Source organism: Nothoprocta perdicaria, unplaced genomic scaffold, assembly GCF_003342845.1.
Source record: "Nothoprocta perdicaria isolate Ctin4 unplaced genomic scaffold, notPer1 scaffold_50, whole genome shotgun sequence".
Taxonomy (NCBI): Eukaryota; Metazoa; Chordata; class Aves; order Tinamiformes; family Tinamidae; genus Nothoprocta; species Nothoprocta perdicaria.
The window spans coordinates 4263243-4282174 of NW_020455755.1; the positions used below are offsets into that span (position 1 = coordinate 4263243).

The 18932-nt window shown below is 45.8% G+C and overlaps 4 protein-coding genes across 5 annotated transcripts in view; 2 read left to right on the top strand and 2 right to left on the bottom strand.

Annotated features, from left to right (window-relative positions):
• Positions 1–333: 333 nt before the first annotated feature.
• Positions 334–683, bottom strand: EMC6 (ER membrane protein complex subunit 6). Its single transcript, XM_026047950.1, has one exon. The coding sequence runs from the start codon at positions 681–683 to the stop codon at positions 357–359; it is 327 nt and encodes a 108-aa protein (XP_025903735.1). The 3' UTR covers positions 334–356.
• A 299-nt stretch (positions 684–982) lies between these two features.
• TAX1BP3 (Tax1 binding protein 3) lies at positions 983–4030 on the top strand. Its single transcript, XM_026047868.1, has 4 exons — positions 983–1039; positions 1671–1790; positions 2091–2168; positions 2502–4030. The coding sequence occupies exons 1-4, from the start codon at positions 1001–1003 to the stop codon at positions 2637–2639; spliced, it is 375 nt and encodes a 124-aa protein (XP_025903653.1). The 5' UTR covers positions 983–1000; the 3' UTR covers positions 2640–4030.
• A 395-nt stretch (positions 4031–4425) lies between these two features.
• Positions 4426–11467, bottom strand: CTNS (cystinosin, lysosomal cystine transporter). The gene is made up of 11 exons (XM_026047951.1): positions 11451–11467; positions 10829–10902; positions 9754–9832; positions 8908–8992; positions 8719–8822; positions 7649–7780; positions 7116–7215; positions 6899–7018; positions 6079–6249; positions 5504–5621; positions 4426–5224 (listed from the first exon to the last, which is right to left on the bottom strand). The coding sequence occupies exons 1-11, from the start codon at positions 11465–11467 to the stop codon at positions 5094–5096; spliced, it is 1131 nt and encodes a 376-aa protein (XP_025903736.1). The 3' UTR covers positions 4426–5093.
• Positions 11468–11711: 244 nt separating this feature from the next.
• SHPK (sedoheptulokinase) overlaps positions 11712–18932 on the top strand; it is an 8164-nt gene continuing 943 nt past the window's right edge. The window contains exons 1-6 of one of the 2 annotated variants that reach the window (XM_026047866.1): positions 11712–12062; positions 13392–13533; positions 15657–15840; positions 16688–16840; positions 17963–18138; positions 18289–18489. In XM_026047866.1, coding sequence (XP_025903651.1) covers positions 11898–12062; positions 13392–13533; positions 15657–15840; positions 16688–16840; positions 17963–18138; positions 18289–18489 — 1021 coding nt within the window. In that variant the 5' untranslated portion in view covers positions 11712–11897. Of the gene's footprint in view, positions 12063–12950; positions 13003–13391; positions 13534–15656; positions 15841–16687; positions 16841–17962; positions 18139–18288; positions 18490–18932 lie in introns of those variants that run through there. The other variant, XM_026047867.1, reaches the window with a different exon arrangement.

An 18932-nucleotide genomic window follows, 5' to 3' on the forward strand; every position in this document is an offset into this window, starting at 1 on the left:
TTGCACGGTACCGACTGCGGTGGAGGGCAGGGCCGAGCATCCATGGAAATGACATTTATTTATAGAGTGCACAGAGAGCAACTGTGAAGGATAACATTTGCACTAGCAACTCAAATGTACTTCTGTACCCAAACCTTCCGTACACTTAATTACATACTACTGTGAACTACTGCCCGTGTCCGTGGGTTACTGGGGGTGCCGGCTCGTCCCCCGTCGCAAGCAGCAGCCTAGCTGCCCGTGAGGACGACTGCTCCTCGCAGCCGCAGGGCGCCGGGGCCGCGCGCGGGACGAGCGGGCGCTGCCGCCTCCGCGGCACCGCGCGGGACGCAGGGAGGCCGCGGGGCCCGGGCGCCGCCTCAGTACACGTGCACCATGCCGTAGAGGAAGGTCCAGAAGAGGACGTAGGTGAAGAGCCCCCCGACGAGCCCGCCGGTGAAGAGCGGCCGCCGCGACTTGAAGTACTTGTTCCATCGGCGGCCGGCCTTGAGCACGAGCAGCACGGAGAGCAGCACGGAGGCCAGGAAGTAGAAGACGAAGCCGTGCAGGCCGCTGAGGCCCAGGATGCCGGCGGTGGCGCCCGAGAGCGCCGACACCGACGTGCGGCAGTAGTCGAGCACGGCGGCGTTGCCGCGCACGGCCGCCTCGCTGATGAACTGCGGCCCCTCGCGCCGCGCCGCCGCCATGGCCGCCGGCCTCGCTGCCTCTAGGCGGCCCTGCGGCGGGGACAGGCGCGTGGGCGGCGGCTCCCGTTACCGGCGCTGAGGCGCCGCCGCCGCTCCCCCCCCCGCCCCGGTTCCTACCTCTCCTCCGGGGCGGGACCCCGCGCGCCGCTCCCGCCGCCCGCCGGCCCTACCGGCGGAAGCTCCTGTCGGGCATCTTGGCGCGCGGGCCGCCGGGATGCGCGGGGCGGCTTCCGGCGTGCGCGTCAGCGCCGGGCGGGGCGGCGCGGCGGGCGCGGCGCTTTGTTCGCGCGGCGGCGGCGGCGGGTGGCGGAGCCGCCATGTCCTACGTGCCGGGGCAGCCGGTCACCGCCGTGGTGGTGAGAGGGCACGGGGCGCCGCGGGGCCCCCAGCGCCTCGAGGGCCGCGGTTTCAGCCCCCTCTGGGGGGGCGGTGAGGAGGGCGCGGGGCACGTCCCGGCGCGCGGGCTCCTTCCTGCGGCCGGGAGCCTCCGGCCCAGCCCGGCGCTTCCCGCGGGCACCGCAGGGAAATCTAGCGGATAATTCGTGGCACCTGGAAATAAACGTTCCCGGAACAGGCGGCTGCCTCCGCTGAGGAGGCTGCGCGGGAAGAGCAGCGCTGGGGCAGACAGGGAGCGGAGCGGCCGCCGCGCTCGGAGCCGGGCTCGCGCTCCGGGGCGGCTGCTCCGCTCCAGGGCCGCGCGGGCACCTTGGGCGGCGCTCGCGGCTCCGGGTCCGGGCAGGGTGGGACCCGGAGCCGCCCCAGGCAGCCCTGGCTCCGGCAGACGTGGCCTAATGGTCTGACTTGCCAAGGGGTTTGACTCAGGGCTCTAATCCTGACTGGGGCTGTGACAGCGCCTGGCCAGGGGAGCTAACTGAGCTGTATAGCATCTGTGCGACAGAAATACCTACCTGCCTTGTGTGCATCTGAAACAGACTTAAGGGTTTCTTCCAGCAATCGCAGTACTCTGTTATTCTGTTTTCCTTTCAGCAAAGAATTGAAATACATAAACTCCGCCAGGGTGACAACCTGATCCTAGGATTCAGCATTGGAGGCGGCATTGACCAGGACCCCACTCAGAATCCCTTCTCCGAGGACAAGACCGACAAGGTCAGAAGCTCTTTGCTCTCAGCACCAACTATCTCTGCGAAGCGCCGCGCGTGCTTGTTGGCTCCTGCCTCCTGTCACCTCTCGTGGCTGCCAGGTTGTGCCAGCACCGCGTGACCGGCCGCGGACGGGCTGGCGTTGAACTCGGCTTTGTGCAGCTCCTGCTTTCCAGCCTCACAAAGCTTGCTGTTAACTTGAATCCAGCAGTACAGCACAAAGTATTTTTTCATTGCTAGTGAAGTAGCTCTCTGAGGATTTAATGCTTCCATAGGTAGCAAACAAGCACTTATTTTTTTTCCGCAGGGTATTTATGTGACGAGGGTGACTGAAGGAGGCCCAGCAGAAGTGGCGGGGCTGCAGATCGGTGACAAGATCATGCAGGTAAACACCAGGCTAAGACAAGAGCCCGTTCGGTGCCTGGGGGTGTGCAGCGGAGAAGCTTCTGCCGGGGGAAGTGCTGTCTGGAGGTGCTTCCAGGGCTGCTGTGAGGGTAGGCCAAGCAGCAGTTACCTCCTCTTAGAGACTACGTAGCGGAAAAAATAACCGGACTCCTGTGAGTCCATGCACGTGCCTCCTGTTTGTTCCCGTTGGCTGGATTTTGGGAAGAGCTGTTAGGCTGGGATGGCCTGAGGGAACCCACCAGCGATGGGCAACTTTGCCCCAGGCTTGTCCTGCATTGTCAGGACCTGCTGAAGCACCTTGTTCTTTCTCTAGGTGAACGGCTGGGACATGACGATGGTGACGCACGACCAGGCCAGGAAGAGGCTGACAAAAAGAAACGAAGAGGTGGTGCGGCTGCTCGTGACCAGGCAGTCTCTGCAGAAGGCCGTGCAGCAGTCGATGATGTCCTAAGCAAGCGTGAGGTTTGGGAAGGGCTGGGGAGGGAGAGATACAGACTGGATCTCAAGCAAGGAAGCAACTACTAGACCCGAACAGGCTGTCTGGAAGGAGTGTATGTTCCTACCTGTGGTAAACACTGTTTTTTTCTTTTTTTCTTCTGGTGTCACTGACAGTAGTAAAACTCTACTCCCCTCAGCAGGGTGCTTCTCTGAAGTCTTCCTTGCAGGTCCTTGGAAGACCCTACATAGGCCACGGTTCCAGGAGGACAGGACAAATACTGATTATTTAAGGAAGTAACTACTAATTATTTAAGGAGCCCTAACTTTGACACAGAAGCTTCCTATTACAAAAGGAAGTGAGGCTCCTACCAGGGAAGGTAAGAGAGGTTGCTGTGGTCAGGCCTCTAGCTGTGAGTTGTCCTGTCCTCCTGTGCTGGGAAATTAAAATGCCCCTGGGGTTGCACGCTGCTGTGGGGAGGAGCACTGCACTAATCTCACCCTGTGCGAGCTGGACAGTGCGCTGACAGGTTTGGGCATTCTGGTTTACAGCAGAGGTTCCCTGTATGGAGCAACTTGCTCAGGCAAGAGACAACTGAGTGATACAGAAGAGTTCGGTTAGTACCTGTGAAGTGCACTAAAGTCTCCTAGACACTCCAATTCATCTTTGCTGTCTGAGTGAAACCTTTATTCTCCTTGCTCCTTAGTAATTCTTAACAGCAAAGGAATCAAGATTAAAAGGCAGGAGTTCAGAGCAATGTGAGCAGGTAGAGAAAATACTGCTGCTGGACTCAGCAAAAGGGCTGCTCCTCTCTGTAGCCTGCCTTTCTTTATACCATTTCTGTCAGGCACCAGCTGGTGGGGATGAATTTTGGGTTGTGTCTTGTACAAGGCTTTCCTTAAATTCCTGATTTATTGGATGGAAGAGATGAATATGCCAGTAATTTGCATAAGTGCCTCTTGACCAAATTTAAGCTTCTAGTAAGCTACTAAGTTGTTGAGATCAATTACGTGCTACAGGATTTAAGATTCTTGCTGCAAAACTTAAGTTAATTATCTAGCATCCTCTGTGGCTGGTTAACCAGCTAGCTTTACAGTTATCTGAAAACTGGAGTTCTTAATCCACCTCAGTTGATTTATACATATCTATACTTTCCTTCTGCAGTTTTCAGGTAGGCTGTTGTAAATAGAGCACGAGGAGATGGCAGACTAACTTATTCAGTACATTACTGCTGTGCCATATAGGTCTATTGTGATTAATGCATCTCAGACTGTTCTGTACACACCAACAGATGCCTCTTTACCATTTTTGTATCTATTGAATTATTACAATCCTGCTTTTGAATTTTGTATCAATTGATGATTCAGTGGTAATTTTTAAGGCTTTCAAACTGAAGTTATTTTTGTTACTATAAAAGATACACTGCGATTTGTACTGCTTTGTCACTTGACTTTACACACAATAAAACAAAGCTGGATTTCCTGAGCTGTGTCCCTTTACATAGTCGAAGGCCTCCAGCTGGGACTTCTTGTTTTCCTGAGTGGATGTTGGACAGTGTCAACAGTAACACCGTATAGTACTTACCTTCCAGAAACTCAAGGCCTGGATCTGTACCAGGAAGAGAGCCCCTGTGTTTAGAATGTTGCCCACGATCAAAACGTCTTAGCGTCTTTGGGCTATTGATTTACATGATCCACTTAGAAATAATTGCTTTGACAATCTTTATTCCTTACCACGAGGACAGGACTCCAGACATGTCAGCACACCCAAGCAAAATTAATTTAGATTAGTGCACTAGATGTGCTCGGATATGTTTATCTGAGCACTGTTTTAACACCTTTGAAAGAACTTCTGGTGCAAAAGCAACACCACTGCTGTTTCTTCTCAGGAATCTTCCTTTCTTGGAGTTCAGACTCTAACATCAATATTTTTAGTTTTTTTCTTTTCTTGCAGTATCCCTTTCATGTGCCATTATTGCCGTTACCACCCAGGGGGACACTGTGACTTGGTCTGTGAGGAGGCAGCAGCAGCGAGGTCTGTGGAGCTGCTTTCTTTGTTGCTACGTTAACATTTTAAGTTGTTACTTAAACACGCTCTCAGATTTTTGGAAGCCAGAAATCTGGCTCTTTGGAAGTGAAGCACAATCAGAAAACCACAGGTCTGATCTTTCCCCTTCTTGTTGCTAATGGAAGAGGAGCTACATATTGCTTCAGCAGCTCAAGCCAAGCTGGATTTGCAGCTTCAACAGGTATAAGAGTTTTTTTCCATCCACAAGATAGTGGCTTGGTATCCTTTAAGGCATTTGGCAATCAGCATTTGGTGAGGCAAGAGCTTGTACACTGTACCAGAAAGGATCAAAGTAAGCAGAGCTCAGATTTGGTATTTCTGGTAGCTGGTTAAGAGACATCTTGAAATTCCCAGCCAAGATGGGGGGGTCAGTCCACTAGAAAGTTTTTATTTTGGCAGATGTTATTCACAGGGCTCATACCCCCGTCTTCTGTAAAGGCAGTAGTGTTGGATCAGAAAAACAACATCAAAGATGATGGAGAAGACACCCAGGCCAAACTTGGTTGGGTCGCCAAAGATTAGCTTCCACTGGTCTGCCAAACACAAGATTGGAGAATTAAGACAAATTAATCAGACTAACAAATTATTGCCTTGAATGGCCAAGCCATATGTAGTTGAGCAGCTGATGCTTAACTGGATTGTTTGGATAGGCCTCAGGACTGTTTGCTGTGTGTAAACATATAAAGCAAACTAATAACTGCTTTGCAGTTTCTGTAGGATAAACTGTCATTTTTAACTTGATGAAACTTTGCAGCAGGATTTCACCCCCAAACTACCACTTAGGCCCCCAACCATCTCGTTTCCAGCCTTACCGTTGTTGTATGACTGCAGAAACATCTGCAGGAGGCTGAAGCTTCCACCAGTGAAGTCTAGTAACACGTTTCCAATGCTCCATCCCTCTGTGCTCTTCCGACGGAAGTTCATGTAGGCCTGGTGTGGAATGAGACACTGGTCAGGACCTCGTTGCTTGTCTGTGCCTAGTGGCACCTCTTGGACCCTAGTGGTCCTGTGAGGCCTTAATTCTGGCTACCTAGTGTGGCAGCTCAGTAGCCAGGGGAAATCTTGTCCTCTCTGGCTCCTCCAGAACGTACTCTGCAAGTGAAGTTCAGCTGCTCCCTCCTGATGGAAGAAAAACTCACCGTGGAGACTCCTCTCTTCATTTTATAAGTTAATCTACTGCCTACTGCCCCAGGCAATCCCAATAAAAAAGTGAATATTCTGGGATTAACATCATAACTCCTGCAAATAACTATATGGGAACTTCATACTACTTTGAATATGAATAACTATTGCTTGTTACTGCCTTTTAGTCAGACTTTCAAGAACATGAACTTCATTCAGCATGACAGTGTTACAGTATAAAACCAGAAAAATAGTTGAGATTTACCTGTGGAAAATATTTTATCAGTGTGACTGCTAACTTAGTGTAAGAGAAGCAAAATAAGAATTGTAGCCACGTCATTTCCTCAGCTGCAGCAAGGAACAATGTTGTGATTGTAAAAATCCATGCGAGTGCCAGTAGTCCAACAACAACTTTGGATACTTTCTGACCTGCTCTCTGAGACAGAAATGCAGATACATTAAAATGAAATAGTTATCTGTTAGCAATAGTTACCATCTAGAGTAAATTGGCTGTTCAGATCAGCAGCTTTTACTATGGGAACTAAATAAACAACCATCTGAGCTTAATGAAGCACCTGACTTTAATGACGGAATGGGATGGGAAGCATAGAAGAACCACAGCAGCTGTTTTGGGAGGGGATGGGTTGAAAAAGGAACCTCATGAGCTGCAGGCTGTTTGAGGACCAGAACTAAACCAGGGAAGGCTCAGCATGGTAAGGAAGCAGCAGCAGCAACAACACACACTGCTATCTGTACTGCGTAGGGCTGTATTTTGTACTGCCTAGAGATCTGTTTGGGAACTTTATGAACCTGGCTGTTTGCCTTAGTTATTTTGAGTCCTGAAAGAGGCTGCTGATAAGTTCAGAACATCCATGAGGCTGGAGCTGCTAGGCTCGCTGCAGTGACCCGTCGCTCAGGGAAGGTAAGGCAGCTGGACTGCCAGGGGTCCCTTCTAGAGAGGCTGAGGAAAGGGCAATGAAGATGACTTTGGGGAAGAGAAAGAGGGGACCAGAGTGTAGGGTGGTATGAGGTGCCGACAGAGGGAGCTCTGCCAGAGTGGCAGGTCGGTCCTAAGAGAGACCTACCTCATAGATGCAGCACTGAATTATGACGAGAAGAGTTAGAACTACTGCGTGGAGACTGAAAAACACATCGTTGATAGCCACTGGGTTCACTCCATTGGGATAACTGAGTAAGAATTCCTCCTAAATGTAAGAGGAGCCAAAAGCAGTCAAATACTATACCTTCCTCTGCAAATAATCTCCCCCTTCCTGCCTAAATTTTGAAGATAATCATACTTACCTTAATTAAGGGAATCCAGAAGAGTCCTACATTAAATACGCTGTATGCTATGAAGCCCATAAGGTTTAATGCAATAAAGTCAAAGCTCAATCCGACAACACTAGAGAGAAAAAGAAGTTGTAGGAAAAATACCAAGTCAGAGCATTGCAGCCAGTTTCAGGGGGGATTTTTCATTAGGATGTGACAATATATTGTCACAATATAAATTTTTCATGTAAGCCAAAGCATAGATGTTCATAGATGTTAGTCTTCCTACTTATGACAGTTTAGGGAGAGCTGCTGCAATGATAATACTACAAGGAGCTGTCTGATAAGTAGCTAACAAGATAAGTAATCTTCAAAGAGGGTATCAAGACTAGCTTGGTCAGATGATGTAAAGCACAGCACCAAAGGCAAGGAGGAAGTCTCCTCTATTACAGATTAGTATTGGATGCCAAAGTTTAGGAATAGGTATTTTTAGGAAGTGCTCAGTTTCCTCTGACCTGCTTGCTTAATGCTCAAGTAACTTCAAAAGACCCCTTAAGTCTCTTTACCTTTTCCGTCGCCAGTTCTCAAAGAGTTGAGGATAGAAGGAGATAGACCAGGCAAGGAAATAGATCCAACCGATCACCTCATCTGCATATTTCACTATGATGCTGTGAATCACTTGAAATTGAATCCTAGGTCTGAAGAACAATGTACAAAGTTAGCCAACAAGCCTGTTAACACAGGATATCTTCAGGATATTTTTCACTTAAAGTGGAAACTGAACTAAAGAGTTTGAGACCAGGTAGTAAATATCCCAAGTTGATTTCAATTGAGTTTTTCCCTTTTCCTTTAATATCTTGTTATAATTAAGACTTCTGCCATGACTAGCTTTATCCCTTTTTTTCCCTCGTCTGACCCTTTCCATTTCACTATCATACAAATCTTCCAAAAGCTTATCTTGTGCCTGGTGTTTCCTTTTGCTTAGCATGTGGTCTGTTATGCAACAGCAGAGTTTCACTTTTCAGGCTCTGCCAGCATAACCTCATGATGAAGCCTGTGCTGTCGAACGTTTCATGGATGTGGTTATCTCTGCATTTGTTGCAAGTTTTAAAAGCAGAAGCAAAAGGAGGAAGTAAGACAAGAGTGTGATGTTGTGTGCTGCCATGTGGGCAACAGGGAAAATACAATCTACTACTCTCCATGTTGCTGGACTACTTTTCCTATTACAGAGGAGAGTAGCATCTGTGGGCCCCTGTAACTTAAAGACTTAGAACTTGCTCTAGCAAGTAGCCTGTAAAGTAACAGCAATATCTCAGTGCGCATCTACAGCCAAATGTTTTGTGGATCAGGAAAGCTGATGTGTAGTTTTGAGGCTCTTGGGAGGGGTTACTAAATCAGGCTAAGGAGCCATGAGAATTCACAGTCATTTGGTAATGAAATCTAAGACACCTAGACTACCACTCTACTTCCACACACTGTGTTTATTAGAATACTTTGAAGACTGCTGAAGGTCCCTACAGATTCTTAACCCTGTCTTGCTAATTATTTGACTATAAAAAGAGGGAATAGTCACCTTAAGGGTAGGGAAAAGCAAGACTGTAAGCAGAGAGTAAGGGGGAAAAAAAAGTGTTCTCACCCAGTTAAGTTGGAATTACTGGTATGAAGATACACTGTAACTTGTCCAACATCATCTGCTTTTACTTGAAAGTCTACCTCAGTGAGACCTGCAGGCAGTTTTATCTGCAAGGTAAAATCGAAGAAAGTGGAGAGGTTCACGCTAACAGCAGGTTTTTGCATAAGGTCACAAGTCTGTTACATTACTTACTTCATTAGGTAGTTCAATAATGGTTCTGTGTTTTGATGAGTATGTAATATTAAGTGTTATTAACAGTGTCTCATTTAATGGAGCCCTGCAAAAGCGCAAAAAAAAAAAAAAAAAAGTTAGGCTGGGTCCTGAATTCAGAGACTTTCCTTCCAGCCTATTGGAAAATATCTGCCAATTCCTCACAGCCATGGCAAACTTAATGGACAGTCCATACACAACAATAACTGCCTAGTACTCAAAGGGAGACCAACATCAAAGTATTTTAGCAATGTCCTGTTCCTTCTTCTGAAAACTTGGTTATAACTAGACAGTTATAAGACCACATTTTACCTCCCTCTTCTCTTCCTTTTACTTCTCTCTGCCACCTATGTGGTGGCAGAGCAAAGCCAAACCAGTGAGGGAGTAATAAGCACCAGGACAGGATTTGGGGCAGAAGATAAGCAGAGGTGATGGAAGGGTGCTCTGTACAGCTTCTCCCTAGCTGGCATTTGTCCAGAAGGTTTAATTGTACTACTGTATGTGTTGTATCTTAAGATCCAAATGCTGTACTTGTTCATGAACTAGATTACAGTACTGTTTCTTTGCAAAAATAAGAGCTCTAGGCTTCTGCAGTGCTGTTTAGCCATGTTCCTTCCTGAGATTGTTGGGACCTTCCAGGATATCGTTGAAACCACACTCCACACAAGGCTGTGTGTGAGTTTTCTGCACCACTTTGGACCAAATTGGTTTTAAAGTGACATAATGGTCTAGAGGTGGCCGTTTGCACACAACTAAGATTCACTCTGCACACCTGTCTTTTAATTTCTCCCCTGTTCCAAAGACGGGAAATTACACTTGTAATTTTACCTCAGAGATATAGTGATGTTTGTGGAACTTCCATTTTCTAATGTAACCACTTCAGGGACAGAGAAGACAATGGCTCCATCTGGGGAAAACAAAACCAAACAACCTCCCCTCAATTGCTATGAATGACAAATGCCCCTTCTAAAGAACCAGCCATTTCCTTATGTATAGGAAGATTGCATCAAATGCTGTCTGCACTGCCAGTCAAATAAAAATAGTACACATACAGCAAAAAAGGACTGCAGGTTGTTTCAAGGGAAACTAAACAACTAAAGAGGAACTAAACTTGTCACTTGAACAAGTCATAAGGAAGCAATTTAAATATTTGAAGTACAACAAAAGTTCATGCCAACAGAAGGTGTATGATATTTTAAACTCATGCCAATTGTTTCTTGCTGTGATCCTAGTCATAATGCTTAAAGTTCAGGTTAAAATTACCCCTTGAGCCAAAATTTAAATCAGGTATCCATATGTTCAAGTGAACGTGCATTGACTGCCTTAATATTGCAGGATTCTCAAGCACCTTTCTCTCAAATGCTTTATCATGTGACAGCAGTTATGGGTTTGTATGCTTAAAGGATAAAAGTGATAGAAGAAAGAAAGAGCTATTCGTGTGTCTGATCTTAATTTTATAGAGAGATAAATGGATTAATCCTTGGCACTTATTTTCTAACACAGCTTCTTTAATTGGCACCCTGTTTTGCCTCCTGAGCTACAAAGTTTAAGACAGCTAGAGCTGAAATTGTGGTCTGTAAAAACTAATGGGCTGGATACAGAGAAGTGGTAGATACCAGCCAATTGCCTTAGCGTGGTGGGGGGCCCCGCTGCTGTGGCAGGAGCCTCGTGTAACAGCTGGGAGCACCTTTCTGTACCTCCAAATTTATATATTTAGAAAGAATTGAGAACTTTAAGTACGAGTAAACTGCAAGAGCTGCTATTGAGGGAAGTTGTATGGGTATTATCTGCATCAGAAGCCGTGGTGCACATCGTTGCCCTGCGGAGCAGAACACTCATCTCCTGCACGGCGCTTCCACCTCTTCCCAGCCAGGAGCTGCTGCTGCCCCGGGCAAACACTCACCGCCAGGCCCCGGCGGCGTGAGCGACAGGCACAGCAGCGGCAGGAGCAGGCGCCTCATCCCCATCCCAGCCGGCCTGCGGGAGAAGGAGACACTGGAGGGAGGGAAAAGCTCCGCTGGGGTTCCACGCAGCGCCGCCTGAGGGGCAACGCCCGCCAAACGTCTCCCGGCGTCCCCCAGCCCGCTGGAGGGACCCCCGACTACCTCCCACTCCACAGGCAGCGGCGTTTTGACCCCCTCCTCTGCCCAGGCCCCCGGGGACATCTCTTCCCCTCGCAATTCGCCCGCCCAGCTGCCGCGCCCAGGCGACCGCCGCCTCAGGGCGCCGGGGACCTCCCCTCACCTCAGCGACGCGCTTCGCGCGCGCGACTACAAGTCTCAGCAGCCCCCGCGCCCCCGCCAGCTCCCGCCCGCCTGAGGCGGCGCGCGCGGGGCACGCTGGGAGTTGTAGTTCGCCGCCGCCCCGCGCGCAGGCAACGCTGTGGAGCAGCTGCCTCCCGCGCTGCAAGGGGAATGGAGGGGGGCTGTCGCCTCAGACAAGCGCCTGAGGAAGGGCGCCTACCTCCTCCTAACGCCGCCGTTCCGTCCCGCGCACCTCCGGTTCTTCCCTTTTCTGCTCCTCACGTGAGGCGGTCGCCCATCAACTCCCCGCCTAACGCCCCTGGGCCAGCGCAGCGCCGGGGCGGCCGCCCTCGGCGGCCATCTTGGATGTGGCTAGGCCGTGAGGCGGCGGCGGGGCCGTGAGGCGGGAGCGCGGCCGTGAGGCGGGAGCGCGGCCGTGGGAAGAGGTGGCTTGCGACTTTGCCTTCTTGCTGCGCTGCCACTCGAAGACACCCGCGTTCTCGAAGAGGGGAAAGAGCGACCCGCCTCACCCAAGATGGAGGGGCAGTGTCCATGGCCCTGTTGAGGGGAGGCGTCCTCTTCCCTGAGCGCCAGGAGTCCAGAGTCCAGGCTGCTCACGCAGTGCCCCCACTCCGCGCGTGCCGCCTGGGCAGGCGCTGCATGTTCCCTTAGCACCCGGGGGTGTCTCTGGGGCAGGGAAGGTGAAAGCTGCCCCTCGCCGTGGTGGCCATGGCGGGCAGCGGGCCCGGCGCAGCCTGCGTGCTGGGCATAGACCTGGGCACCACGTCCGTTAAGGCCGCCTTGGTCGTACGGGGAGAGCAGGGACCTGTGGTGACGGAGAGCTGCTCCAGGGAGACACGGGCGCAAACGAGCAGCCCGGGTGCTGGACAGCAGGTAAGGGCTGGCGGGGGGCCGCGCTGGTCGCCCTCAGGCAGCAGCCTCGCCAAATCACACTGCTCTGCTGTGCTGCTTCCAGTGTCCTTCCTGGGTCGCTTTGTGCCTGGAACGAGGGAAAAGGTTGTTTGCGATCAAAATTGGAGTTAAAACATGTTTACTGTTCAAGAAAGCTGAGAAAAACCTATTTTAAGAGACAGTGAGGTACTGAAAAGTTAGTAAAATGGTTAGGTCAAACTGAAACAGAACATGGGCCAATGAGTTTATTAGGTGAATAGCAAATCTTTAGGAACATTCTCCCTTGTTTCAAGAACAGGCAGCTACTAGGAATGTTCTCAGGACAGAGAGAACTAATTCTGTAGACTTTCTGCTGGAGAAGTCTGCCTCTTCTTCCACCGTTGGTTCAGAGATGTCATAAAACAATCTGAAATTATTCTCTCGTGAACCAACACCTCGTATCTGATGCTGTTGATCAGGAAACGACAACCAGTTTGCCTCCAGGAAGGGTATTTTGCACTTCATTGTGAGATGGGATCATAACTGGCAATGATTATTTGAAATACCCAGGAATATGTACTCTTGTTAGAGGACTTTAGATGAATTGTGTTTGGATTGAATTGAGTTTAGATGAATTGTGTTTGTCATGTTAATAAATCACAAATCAAATCATATGTATGGGCTATGTTTATACTTTCTTTAAACATTTTTGCATATAATCTTCTGTCACATAGTAATCTGAATCTTGAAAAGTGTAGAAGTTGTAATCCAGCTTCCACTGTGGCATGAGATGAGCAGTTTACCAGTAGATCAGCACTGGGTAGATCTAGGAACAGAATATCCATAAATGAAGTGTCAGCTTCTTCAAAATCAAAGCTGAGTGAATAGTGGAGGGGCTTTAGGAAAGTGGGAGAGTGCGTTCAAAACAGAACCTCTTCACTAGGTAATCCTGTTTGTGGGGAAAAGTGATAAAAATTATTTAATAAAGGCATATAGTGAGGAGGAAGAGTATCAATATGAACATGTGAAGGGGACAGATTTTTATCAGGAATAATTTTGAGAGTGATAACTTAGAATCATAGAAATTACTTGGGGAATTATTTGGCCTTCAGTGTAGGGTGCTATCAGTCTCAACTTGCTAGTATTGTTTTTGAGGGGATTGTGGTTGGAGTTTTTTTGCATTATTCCTATTTACTTAGGAGTAAATATTATTCCAATATATGATATTAAGCTAAATTAATTATATTGTTCACTTCTGGCTAGAGTAGGCTTATTTAATAGAGTCAGTGAATCCCAATGACTTTATGTTTGGTATATTCTTTATGATTGCAGGGAATGGAGCAGAATGTCAGAAAGATAATAGGAGCACTGAATGAATGCCTTGCTGCTCTACCCCAGCAACAGCTTCAAAGAGTCAGTCACATAGGTATTTCAGGACAAATGCATGGGATTGTGTTTTGGAAAAGACATCAAGGTAACTAAATCTTTGGCATTCTTATTTCAAATATTATGATGCAGAAAATAATTTTTAGCACTGAAATGATCTGCAGGAAATTGCTGCGTGTTAACTTTGATCTTCCGTAAGACAGAATCATCATCAGATCTTCTTCTGTGGGGTTTTTGCTTTAATTTCTGGAATGTCAGCTGCTCACTACAGTTAACCATGTTGTTTACATAGACTAGCTAAGGGATTTAATCTTATGAGATCCTTGTAGAGTCAACACAGCCAGTAATACGAAGGAAGAATTGCATATTTGTATGTTGACAATTGTTTGTCCATCATATGCAGAAGGAGGAAAATTGAAGTCTGGTAAAAGATGTTTTCAGTCCTTTTTTTTTTTTTTTTAATTTAAATTTGTTTGTGTGGGGTTTTTTTTGTATGTTTGTTTGTTTTGTTTTTTTCTTCTTTGTAGTTAATAATAGAGTTTCCTGTTGCATTGATCTTACAGCTTACATTTCTGTGAGTAGGAGAATATCACGATTATGGTGATGATCCTGGGTACCCAGGTGCTTGTACACTGAAAGGCCAAGATCTCAGAAATGAAATTGGCCACCATAAATTAGTTATATGGGACTTGATCATGTACATACTCAAATAATCTTTATGACAATGAGGATGTTTGAAGAACAGGGCTTGATTGCCAGCTGTGGGAGTCAGATACAGCTTCTCGGCTAAGCTGGTGAAGTCTAGGGTATTTATTTCAGATTTCAGTATCTGGTTCCTTGTCTTCATTCTCTTTCCATTACTATGTGAACACCTGAGCAATTTATACATATATTAAAAATAATAATAGAAAGTATTAAAATAATAATAGAAGCTACACAAATTAAGCAAAGATTTATTGTAGAACATGAAACAAATTTTCCAAAAGTGCTGGTCATTGTGTGCCTTAGGTTGTTAGGCTCTTAACTGCTTTAAGAGACAGTATGCTATTCATTACTGGCTATAATTTTACCTTAACTACTAAAATTATTATGAAAAAATAATCCTGATGGGCTGAAGGAGCCGTTGTTTGCTTTCCAGCTGTCCCAAGGGCTGTCTAGCAAAGTCTCCTGAGTTGGTAATAGACATAGATTCTTTTGTGATCTTGCTTAATATTTTATTTCCTAAAGCCACATGTCACTTTTGTTTCAATTCTGCCATTCAATAAAGTGAAGAGTTTGTTTGCTCACATTTGCTTTGAGTAGACTAAGTGAATCCATGTGCTTTGGGGGACAAATTATGTGTTTTAATAGCATCCTTCAGGGTTAGCTTTATGGTCGATAGTATTTCCTAGAATCCATTTAGAACTAGAAAAATAAACCAATTGTAAATTCATTTCAAACAGACTTGATAGAACGGAGAACCAAGGGGACAGAAAAAAAGATGTGTATTTGCGTGTTTCATATCGTACTACCCAGCTTTCATGGCTGTTTCTTACTGCATGAGTACAAATTCCAATCCATGTGTCCACTTCGGAAAAGACTTTTTGTGTATGTTTGTAAGTAAAACAGCCTGGGACCTCTTCTTGTGCCTTATGAGAGGTCAAGTGGCACAGCCCAGGTTGCATCCATATGACAAAAGCCTACCCCATCCCCCAGCTAAAAGGAAAAAAAAAAAAAAGCCTGTCATAGAATCAGTTTTTCTTTGACTCAAATATGGAAATAACTACGTGCTATTCATTGTATGCAGCTCGCTACTAATACAACTCTCTCTGGATCATGATGTGACAGATTCTAATTAAGATTTGTATCCAAGAGATGTCATAGCATGTGACCTCTCTTAGCCAAACTGCAATTTTTTGGTGGGTTATCTGATATATAAGTTGTATCATTAGTATCTCAAGGTGCCTTTAGACACTAGGAGTGTTAGTAGCGACGGGAGACTTTGGATAGTGTTCTCTGTTTATGACATTATTTAGGGCTGAAAAGCATGACTAATTCATTTGATTGCGATCTCTCCTGCCTTTTTTTTTTTTTTTTTTTTTTTTTCAAATTTTCTGCTCTTTTCCCAATATATTGCACAATCATTTGAGTATCCAGAAATGAAAAATGCTAGGTTTGCTGCGACTGTAGTTTGGGAAATCACTGGAATTCTTGGACACTCTTGTGTTTTAGGTTGTAAATGGACAGAGAGTGAAACTGGCCCAAACTTTCAGCCTGAGGAGGTCAGTAATCTGGTCACGTGGCAAGACGGACGCTGCAGCCCTGACTTCCTCTCTTCTCTTCCTCAGCCGCAGTCACATATCAGCTTAGCTAAAGGTTTTGGATGTGCCACAGTCTACTGGTATTTAAAAAAGAGGTACATTTTTTTTTCAAAAGGTTTTTTCCACAAGGCTCTTTCATTGGCAGTTTCTCATGTTGACCTTACATGACAGTTAGTATTTCTGTAGCAGGTTATGACCACTGCAGGCTTAGTTGCTGCATTTCTCTGTAATTGTAATATTAATTAAATAGTCAAAGAATATTTAAAATGCTGGTTTTAAATATAGAGTATATGCAACCTAACACACAAGAGAGCCCCAGACCTTATAAAAAATACTACAGCTCTCTTAATAAAAAGAAAATCCTCTGCCCATATAGCAATGGAAGCCTTAAAGAATCAGAACAGTTCTAATCACTCTGCTGCTCAAAGGAGGTCTGGTGACACAGTCTGAACACTGTGATTTTGCCTTTTGCAGATTGGCAGTCAAAAGTACAAACATGCCTGAGGTGGTAACAGAATTGCTTTGGCTGCTGCCAAATGCTAAAAGAAACAGTCCCTAAATTAATTCCAGTTCCTTCCTTCCTTCGACCCTGAGCTCCTTATGAGATAGAATTGGAGGTCTGCTTTGTTGTGTCATGTTCGCAGAGGATGTAATTTTTTACTTCTGACTTGACGTTGCAGGACTTGCTCTTCAGTGATTTCAGACAGTTTCATCTCTAGTGTGTTATGCTCCTCAATGCACTGTTTTTTTCCTCAGCAATGAGTCTAGCTGCTTTTATAAGACGGGGAAAACTTATTTTCTTTCCACATGCGTTCAACAAATGTGTAGAATGTGGTCAGATCTTGCACATAACTGAAATTCCTTATAGCACTGTAAATTTCTTGCTGCCTCATGCCTTGAAGCACTCCTCATTGTTTTGGTTAATAATGTTTTGTTCAAAAGTCCAGATTTTCTGAAGTCTTATGATGCAGCCGGCACTATCCATGACTATGTGGTTGCCATGTTGTGTGACCTGAAGAAGCCACTGATGTCTGACCAAAATGCTGCCAGCTGGGGATATTTTAGTTGCACAAGCAAAAGCTGGAATACTGACACGTAAGTGCTAAAGTCATTCAATAGATTCCGTACATTGCTTGCACTGGGTAGTATAGACATCTCTTTGGGCTCTAAGTATAAATGTGCTACAGACTAGAAAGTGATTGAAAGTCACTCCTAATCACTTATAGTGATTAAACTGTCCTAATAGTATGTCCCATACAGGGGCATTGGGAGTTTACTCTGGCTTGTAAGGGATGTAATGCTTAAATGCCATTTTTTATAGAATTTATCTTAGAAGCAGCAGAACCAAGAGGCTCGTCAGTAAGACCTTGTATACAAAGATGTTCTTCTCCCTTTCTGTGGTGTGATGATGGGAAGGGATGGAAAGGTGCCTGCTGCAGCTCCTGCATTTGCTAGTAAAAGAAGGCTGTTGGTTCTTTCTGCTGAGCTTTTTGTAATCACTAAGGTTTATTTGCCATATTATCAAAAAGTTATTAGGCTACAGGAAGTCTTAAGAGAAGTTAGAATGAGTGGTTGTATTTTCTTTAATGATTTGCTCTTTCAGGGGGGATCTTATACAATTCAGGGCTTAGGTTAGGCCAGGACTCCCAAGATGAAAAAGATCTGCTCGTGAAGGTAAAAATTTTTAATGCCTTGAAAGAATGATGGATGCTTGCATCTGGCTTGCTGATCTTTCACTAATCTGGTGTGGTAGGTGTCAGCATAGTGTATCTCAAAGTTTGTTTGTTTAAAAAGTTTGTTGGACTTAAATATTTGTGATTTGGTTTTAACCACTAACTATTTCCATAACGGTTCTAAATTCTTAGGCACTTGAAGCTAATTTACATTTTTAGTCTGTTTTTGTATCTGTCTTTTAACTCTGGACCTGCCTGTGTTTATGATAGCATTAGATATTAACTGGCCATGCTGTTCTATAATCTCAGCTAACCGTATTATATATAAAGCTAACAAATTTATTCTTTGAGAATATTCTAGTCCACCCAGCCAGTGGAACTGGAATGCTGCTCTAGCCTGAGGGAAGATTTTCTAAATTGGTGAAAACATCTATAAATCCGGCAACCACAAATGCCAGGTTCACCTATGATTTCAAAGAGGTCCTCGTAATCATGCTGCATGTTCCTGCACTGTTTTCCTGCAATTATATTGTTCTCATTGCAGCTTGGAAAAGTCCGGCTTTCCTGTTCACTTGCTCCCAGAGGTGGGAGACCCTGGTAGTATTGCAGGCAGGACAATCTCTGCCTGGCATGGAATACCCAAGGGAGCAGAAGTTGGAATTGCCCTGGGAGATTTTCAGTGCTCTGTTTATTCCTGTCTGAGTGAGAGGACTGATGCAGGTATGATCATGTATCTGATAGGCTGCGCATGAGACCTTCATTTTTATTTCTGTCTGTCTTTGTAATTGGTTAATCTTGATGTATAATTTTTCCCCATTGTCCTCCTTCAGAGTGGTCGGGTAAAACACTTTTATTTCTTTTGTGTTCTAGTTCTCAATATTGGCACCTCTGCTCAGCTGACCATTTCTATGCCCCAGGGATTTCAGCCTCCAGAGACACCCGATCCTTTCTTAGCTGTCACTTATTATCCCTACTTCAGTGGTAACTACTTGGCAGTAGCAGCATCACTCAATGGTGGCAATGTGCTAGCAATGTTTGTGGACATGGTGACCCAGTGGATAGCAGAGCTGGGTAAGTTATTTCAAGATAGTTAAAGCTTAAAATTAGGGGTGAATAGCAAGGTGCTAGGATAGCTGACACAAAAGAATCTACCTAAAGCTGTTTTGTCCTATTGTATTTGGAACAAAGATAGCTCTATGCTCACACTTCCTAGATCTTTAGAATTTCCTTTTCAAGTTCATGCATGTGCTGGCACAGTCATGCCTGGACCCTGCATTCACATCATTTCTAGACTTATATTTTATTTCAGAACAGGAGAATGTTTCAGATGGAAGGGTCAACAAATTTCAAGACAGCTGCTTATTTTCCATGATTGCAGTCATGGAAAACAGTTCTCTATCAATTACCTTTTGCTGCAGATTTTCAGAACTCCTAATGGATTTAGGCTTATGTGATATTTCCTATGTGCTTTAAATGTGGTCTTTACTAGCGCTTTTTTTTTTTTTTTTTTTTTT

What these genes read in the sequence shown, in the direction of transcription:
- EMC6 (XM_026047950.1), bottom strand. Translation starts at nt 683, where the DNA reads ATGGCGGCGGCGCGGCGCGAGGGGCCGCAGTTCATCAGCGAGGCGGCC.
- TAX1BP3 (XM_026047868.1), top strand. Translation starts at nt 1,001, where the DNA reads ATGTCCTACGTGCCGGGGCAGCCGGTCACCGCCGTGGTG. An exon ending in AGCCGGTCACCGCCGTGGTG is followed by an intron (nt 1,040 to 1,670) that starts GTGAGAGGGCAC and finishes TTTTCCTTTCAG; the next exon opens with CAAAGAATTGAAATACATAA. An exon ending in TCGGTGACAAGATCATGCAG is followed by an intron (nt 2,169 to 2,501) that starts GTAAACACCAGG and finishes TTCTTTCTCTAG; the next exon opens with GTGAACGGCTGGGACATGAC.
- CTNS (XM_026047951.1), bottom strand. An exon ending in AACATCACTATATCTCTGAG is followed by an intron (nt 8,993 to 9,753) that starts GTAAAATTACAA and finishes GCGCTTTTGCAG; the next exon opens with GGCTCCATTAAATGAGACAC. An exon ending in GAGAACTGGCGACGGAAAAG is followed by an intron (nt 7,216 to 7,648) that starts GTAAAGAGACTT and finishes TTTTCTCTCTAG; the next exon opens with TGTTGTCGGATTGAGCTTTG.